Source organism: Rhodamnia argentea, chromosome 11, assembly GCF_020921035.1.
Source record: "Rhodamnia argentea isolate NSW1041297 chromosome 11, ASM2092103v1, whole genome shotgun sequence".
Taxonomy (NCBI): Eukaryota; Viridiplantae; Streptophyta; class Magnoliopsida; order Myrtales; family Myrtaceae; genus Rhodamnia; species Rhodamnia argentea.
Window position 1 is genome coordinate 1,307,206 of NC_063160.1, and position 7,894 is coordinate 1,315,099.

The window sequence follows — 7,894 nt, forward strand, 5'->3', positions numbered from 1 at the left end:
ACTCTACCAGCTACTATGCGAAAGTGCAGATGGTGTCGTGCCCACTGATTTTCCACTTTCTCAAGAATCGGAAATAAAATGGTAAAAAGTTTCGATTTACCTTCTCAAATGAGTAGAACACTGACATTTCTTGAAAAAAAAAAAAAAACCTTCATCCTTTACTGAATCTGAACCGTAATTAGACCTTTAGTATGCGCAGTTATCAAATGTGCATCTTGAAATTCATTTTGCCAAATAGATTGCAGAAAAGAAAAAGGTCAAGCGAAATCAGTCCGAGGAAATTTTCAATGATAAGAATAATCAAAATCCACTCAAAAAATCAAATGCATGTTCTATTCCAGCAGGATCAAAGAAATCAATAAGTTTACTAGTTATAAGTTGGTGGGATGATTGTTGACACCTAATTTGTGATAACAGTAAACCTCTTTTTTTCACTTGGTGAAAGCAAAATAAAATCTCCATAAGGAGAAAAACTCAGGAATGCCAAAAGCCCTCACTAAAGATCCTAAAAAGTATTAAGTTTAATCAGTTTCAACAGCAAACAAGGAATGAATTAATACCCATTTTTCCCTTACATAAAAAAAAAAAAAAAGAGATGAAAGAAGAAAAAGTAAAAAAAAAAAAAAATACACCTACGTTCTTCATTGATGCGACCCTATCACACGAAAAATTGCCACATTCCTCAACATTAACCAAAACTCCAAATTTAACCAATTTATCCCGCACCCACTATGAAATATGATGCAAAAACCATCTTTAACATATAAGAAAAGAAAGTAAAAGAAGTGAAAAAGAGAGAATGATGAAGATGAAGGAAAGTGGGACTCGCAAAAGAAGAAAATGAAAAAAGAAATGCTGAAAGGTGGAACCCATAATGGGTAAAATGGTCACACCACCTTGTTTGGGAGTGTTTTAGCCAAATTAGGAGTGGAAAAAGCGCTGCCCTTCTAGCAATCCAAATCTTGTCTATGACCAATTTTACCATCTCTAATCGGATGTTTAAAAAGGTCAGTTGTTCGACACATGGGCTTTACTTGTTTCAATATCCAATCGAAACTTGGGCAACTTACTAAAGAAATTTCTTTACACATGCAACGTTTTCCAACGCATTAACAATAGGGAGTCACTCTTACACGAAGCCTAAAGGACTTATATTTATATATACAACTGTAAACAACTGTAAAAAGAAAGCACCTTCATGAGACTTATCATTGAATCCTAACTTAAAATTCTTGCGATGATGAAATGCCATTATTCGCTGATTTGACTACCTGCCGTGATTACTGATCAAGACTTTATGCTCAAGCACGTGATTTGGCTTACAAAATCTCCAACATAGAAACACGACTAGACATGGGGCTGATGATTATTACCGTAGAAATCGCACAAGTCGTGGAGCATATACTTCTTTTATTAACCCCTAGAGAATCCCACAAGAAAGAAGATAAAATAAGGTAGATATCAGCACAAGATCGATATTCCATTTCTAATAGAATGCCGTCGGTATCGAAAGTAAAGGAGGACCGATGGCATATATCAGCTGAACTAATTACGAATTTTGTTGACGTGGACTCAGGCCTATTGGAAAATGTTGATCCTGACTTTTTTTTTTTTTATGACCAAACAGAAATAGACTCTTTTTTTTTTATGATGAAACCCTGATTGCACAATTGCTCGAAAACAAGAGATGACTCACAAAAGCAAGCTGCAATAAAAAGCGATAATGTCCATGCTGCAACCCTAATCATTCGATGTTGGAGCAAATGTACTCTGAAACGCGATTCCTTTATGTTTGAGACATATTATCAAGAGTTTGAGCAGAATACCTGTGCAATTTGCTCAATGAGGGTTTTGCTTAGGCCTTTGTTCTTATCTTCATTCTTAACTTTTTATTATTTGATTCGGCATTTTTGCCGCCTCTTTTAGCACAGTCGGCATTTACATTGAATATCATCGTACAAGTCAATAGCTTTGTCGTCCACATCCGCATTTCTCGTTGGTTTTGGTTGGAGAAAATTAAATTATCCTAAAATTTGACACTGGGGAATACTACAAGGATCACCGTTGCAATGTGCAAAACTATAGGGGCTAAAAATAAATTTGGATAATTGTATAGGGACTATAATCGTAATTTTCCCAAAAGTACTCTTAAACACGATTCCTCTATGTTTGAGACTTATTATCAAGGGTTTGAACAGATTACTTGTGCAATTTGATAAATGAGGGTTTTATTATGGCTTTGTTCTTATCTTCATTCCTCATTTTTTTAAATTTTTCTCCGGCATATTTGCCGCCTCTTTTAGCACGATCAACATTTACATTGAATTTCGCCATCTAAGTCAACAGTTTTGTCGTCCTCATCAGCATTTCATGTTGGTTTTGGACGGAGAAAATTACAATTCCCTCAAATTTGACATCGGGGAATACTACAGGGACCACCGTTGTAATGGAAAACCTCTAAGCAAGTTTATTTTTTTTATATCGAAAGGGATTTGGTAACCAGGATAAAAGTCGGAGTAAGATAAAATTTATCCTATCTTTTGTTTGGTTCCTACCCAATAAAGGATAAAGTCGAATATAAAGGAATTTAATCCACATAAAAATATCTCATGGAGAGGTGATATAAAGTTGGGTATGATTTATTATATCCATGAAATAAAAACTATTTTCTCTTAATAACAACTTCTTGAATTAAAAAATTAAAATAACAGTTGAATATAAAATAATGTTTGGATTCTAATATAAAAAGGAAAATTCAATATAACAACAAAAAATAATGGGAAATTCATTTTCAATTATTTTTATTTTTATTTTTATATTTAAATTTGTTTCTACTCTATAGTGTGTGTGTATATACTCCATTTATTACATATTGCAGGTACATGAGTATAGTTAATTTTTTAATTCAAAATTATATTAAGGAATCATGTAGGGAATAAAAAAGCATAAAAAAGAGGAAAAGTCATTAAAATAACAAGTTAAATAATGAAGTAGAAGAACCCGGTTTTAAATGAACAAACTCAAACTTGAAACGGACCTTTCCAATTCACTCAGTCTCCTTCTTCTCCGTATCTTTGGTTTTTGTTGAAGCTTCACGACTCTTCCATAGTTCTTTGTTCTAGTGAAAGCTCCACAAAAATGATAAGAGAGGTGAAGTATCTTCTCCTTCCTAGCTCTCTAGTTCACATCGGAAGCCATGAAAGCAGCAAAAGAGTTGAACTCGTCTTTTTCGTGGCTTTGTGGCTTGTGTTGAAGTTTTGCCAAAGTGACAAAAGAGTCAAAATACTATACTTTTCGAAATCACGAAGGTAAATAATTATGTTTTCTCTCTTTTACTAAATTCGGTTCACCGGGTGATCCACAATATTAATGTTGCTACAGCCCATTTGCATTTCTTTTCTTTGTTGGACATGTAACTCTGGAGTGCTATAATGAGTTCTTTTATATTTAAGAGGTAGATCATACAATAAGTATGAATTAATTCATAGAGGTTATCTGCATTTATGCATTTGTGATTTCTTTAGCAGTGAACCATGAAAGATTCTTACCATTTATGTTTGTTCATTTATATTGATATAATATTCACACTAAATAATGGACACGATAGGATATGAAAGTATTCAGCTTTATTATTGTAATTTACCAAACAATGGATATTGAATAGTAAAATCTATGAATTTCTTATATTATCTTATTTAGTCTTATCCTGACTAAAAATTCAGACGATCAAACGTAGCCTTAATCCCAACAAGGCAAATGCTGCAAAACATCCTCTTGAGGGCAAACATGTGGACATCGACATATGTCAATGTAAGGCTGTAGTTTTAATCAATACAGTATTATCACGTGCTTGTTTTGATACGAGAGTATTTGTTAAAAAGAAAAACGACAAATTTATAACATAGAAACAAAATAAAAATTACAGACACCTAATAATATCTTCAACAAAAAGAAGAGAGTTTAAAATTGACATGACAAAAGTTTAGTGACGCTGATGGTGAGAAAAAGGTGCGAGCAACCCACTTTTGTTATAGGAAAAACAAAGTCAAAACAACCGAACAATGGTCTGGTTCGTCTCACTAAGAGCCTTTTTGTTCTTGTTTTACTAATATCCAAAGCTTGCACTACTGACCCAACATTAAGTTTCGTCCATAATGGCCATTAAAAATCCAACATGGTAGCATGTGCAGGCAGTGCCACGTAGGATTGTTATGGATGAACTCATGACAGAAGGCATTTTTAAGTCTCTAGTACAGTTTGAGGTATTTGCGGGACGAAAAGTTGTTTGGGTCATTGGTATCCCACGGGACAAGATTTAGGAGTTTTTTTTTTTTTTTTTGGTGGTTGGATTAACCGTAGAACTAAAAAAAATATACGCATGTTGAAGTTGGGTCTCAAAATTAGATCTAATTAATGGTTCGATTTGTGAACCGAACGGAACACCAAGCTCATCAAGCCCACTTAGATCGATAATCATTTGTTGGAACGAATATTCTATAAATTCTTCTCTCTCTGTATGCAAAATTATCACATGAACCAATCTTTTTTTCTTTGAAATATAGAACAACCTAATCTCAGTTATTCCTCACGGATTAGATTTTCTTAATCAAGTCATGTACTAATTTGAAACCAGATGCAAAGTGAAATTTGGTCATAAATTGACAAGAATCAAAACCTGAATTTAGGTGTGGGCATTCAAGAGAGTGATTACGTAGGCAGCCACTTAATGGAATTCTATTCTTGGTTTATTCTTTTTTCCCCTCTCTAGAGGCATGCGCATGTACATAGCACCTTTTTCTTTTTTAGCATTAATTTCAATCCCCATAGGAAGATTCCTGTGTCAAAAAGACGTATTGAAAAAGCTGAAAATTCTTGGCCAAAAGTCAGCACATTATCTTTTGTGAAATTCCCCCTAGTTTCTAGAAATCTGAGGCATAACTCTCTTCTCTTTTTTTTCAAAGATTCTAAGTTTCAAAGCGATATTTTCTTCCAAAATCGTCAAATTGAAATTACGATTGAATATTATCTAGACTCCTATTATACCTAGACAATCATATGTGAAAATATGTGAGATGTACCCAAGAACAAAAGTTTTCACTCAATTCATGCGCCGTGATCGATTTTGCTCATAAAATCACTCAAAGAACGAGTTTACATTCTATTTTTTCTCTTTGATCACAAGGTGGTTCCTATGTTAGGATTGCTTTTGCACCTCTCATCATACTCATGAAACCAGCACCTCTCCTTTCCAAAACAACATCATGCCCTTTCCTTTTTTCAACTTATGTGGGGCAGATTCAAACTTCAAAGACAATGCCCCCATTAACTTTTTCTAGGTGGGTCAGTTTGACTGAACTGCATTCATAAATATTCCCCCATACAAAACAGAGAGAGAGAGAGAGAGAGAGAGAGAGAGAGAGCATTTCCCACAGTTATTCTGCATTATTTAGCTGTAATCTTGCCATAAACGGGTGCCCATCCCCCCCTTTTTTTTTTTCCCCCTTAACGGATGGGGGTGGGGATCCACTGCTTTGTCCTAATCTTCCTGGGCGTATTGTATCATGTCCTGGACTTCCTCATCTAGTGCTTGTTTCTGGGTGTTTTCATCTCATCTGACTGCCTCCAAACCAAGATTGCCCTTCTCATTCCTTCCTAGTTCCCTGATTGTCACTTTGATCTGCTTCTTCACAAGTTAATTGCTCATTCCTGGTCTTTTTTGCCCATCTTTTTGGGTTCTTTTGTTGCTTTTATCTCAAAGATTGAACAACCTGGGATCATCCGAATTCCTCATGAAAGACCCAGATATGGGTGTTCCCCATTTGTTCAGATGCCCAATTAGCCTAGACTTGTTCACCGACCCGGTCACTCTGTGCACAGGCCAGACCTACGACCGGTCAAGCATAGAGAAGTGGCTCGCTGCTGGTAACCTCACCTGCCCTGTCACAATGCAGAGGCTCCACGACCCGTCCGTCGTCCCGAACCACACTCTCCGGCATCTGATAGAGCGGTGGCTCCGATTGGGCCGCGAAGCTGGCCCCGATCACTTCGAGACGATCGATCCTGACCGTTGCCTCATCGCCTTGAGACATGGCCTCGAGGCCCCTGAGTCCACCTTAGTTGACAAGGTTCACATGGTCGGCAGAGTTCAGGTTTTGTCTGCGGAATCTCCCTTGAAATGTGCTGCTTTTCTCCGGTTGGGATTCTTGCCGATGCTGTTGGAGCTAATTTTCGGGAACGAGGATTCAAGAGCATCTTCCACTCCGAGTCCTGATCAGGTGCACTTTGTGGACCAAGCTCTATCTTGTACATTGCAACTGTTGGACTTCGGTGAGCTTCAGTGTCTCAATATGCTCAAAGAACAGTCAAAATTGGCATCATTCCTAGCACTATTCGAGCATGGAACAGTCACCATCAAGATCAGTTTGTGCCGACTTCTCGAGACAATGTCGTCATCTTTCGAGACCAAAGAGCTCTTCACTACGCTTGGCCATAGACTCCGACTGTTACGAGGAATGATCCTGCTCCTCCACCAAAATCCTGAGGTCTCCGTGGTGGCAATCAAGGCCGTATCGTCTCTATGTTCTCTGGAGTCAATCCGAGAAATCTTGCTGCGAGAAGGCCTGATCGACGGTCTCCTCGCGTACATCTCACGGGCCAAGACACAAGAGAGAGCACCAGCGGCACCAGCGGCACCATCGGCAATGCAACTGCTCGAGCAGCTTCTAGGAATCGAGAAGGCGAAAAAGGCGATCCTGGATGACCCACAGGGCATAACTAGTGCTCTGGTCGAGACGTTGTTCAGAGTATCGGATCATGGAGGGAGCGAGAGCGCAGTGAACTCGCTCATCCTCTTGTGCTGTGATTCATCAGAGGCAAGAGAAGCTGCGCTAAAAGCAGGAGTTCTGACTCAGTTGCTGCTGCTTCTACAGAGCCAATGTGGTGATACGACCAAGACGAAGGCCAGGATGCTTCTCAAGCTGCTTAGATCATCTAAACCATACAATATGCAATGAGTAACTAAGCTATTTAATCTCTACTTTGTGTTTCTGACTATCAATTTGACTAACTAATATTCTTAATTTTGCTACATGCAATGTCACCAATAATATCTATTTGGCAAAATGTCAACATCGTGGCCCCGTGCAGTGACGTGGCATCCATATAAATTGGCCACGTGTCCACTACGTCAGCATCTTACCGAGAAGTTTTGCCAGATTCCAATAGAAAAGCACTGGTCACGAAGAATAGAGGTTTACTGCACCCTGTGATGGAAATCGAAGTTCAATGACCTCATTATAGAGTCCACCAAAATCTAGTGACCACTGATGAAATTTATAATTTGCATATCCTAACAACAAGAATACCGGTGAACATATATGTGACTGTATCAAAAGACCAGTCACGAAACTATGTATGGAGTGCACATTGAACTCACTCCTAACATTTAACTTTAGTATGTGAATCGGACCGTACGTGTGAAACCCGAGATGGTTACTTTGCAATGAAGTAAACTGAAGTAGTCAATGGGAGCAATCTGCCTATAACATGATCTGTTTGAAGCTCTTATAATGCGATGGGTATCCACTTCTCTCACAAGCTTAAATGGTCGGAAATAAGTTCGCCCTGCCTCGTGCGCATTGCTTAGAAACTCGTCACAAGTGGAGTTCACTACTATATGTAAGTCCATTGCCGTTTCTATGAATCATGATTCATGTTTAGGAATGTCAATGTGAATGTTAACCTATAGGTTATGCTTCAGAATTGCTTTCAAATGGCTGTGGTCCTCGTGCAATTGGATTTGTTTATTGGTGGTGGACCTGGCCATGGTGGCGATCACATGTGCTGCTGCTTCTCACTAGGCTTTTCTGCCAAGATTTGACTTATGGGTTCACTT

At 38.0% G+C, this 7,894-nt stretch overlaps 1 protein-coding gene across 1 annotated transcript; it reads left to right on the forward strand.

The window, feature by feature from the left end:
- Positions 1-5,543: 5,543 nt before the first annotated feature.
- Positions 5,544-7,085, forward strand: LOC115750450 (U-box domain-containing protein 26-like). Its single transcript, XM_048272212.1, has one exon. The coding sequence runs from the start codon at positions 5,790-5,792 to the stop codon at positions 7,011-7,013; it is 1,224 nt and encodes a 407-aa protein (XP_048128169.1). The 5' UTR covers positions 5,544-5,789; the 3' UTR covers positions 7,014-7,085.
- The last annotated feature ends 809 nt before the right edge of the window (positions 7,086-7,894 follow it).

Bases quoted from the DNA above. Each gene is read 5' to 3' on its own strand.
- LOC115750450 (XM_048272212.1), top strand. From the start codon at position 5,790: ATGAAAGACCCAGATATGGGTGTTCCCCATTTGTTCAGATGCCCAATT.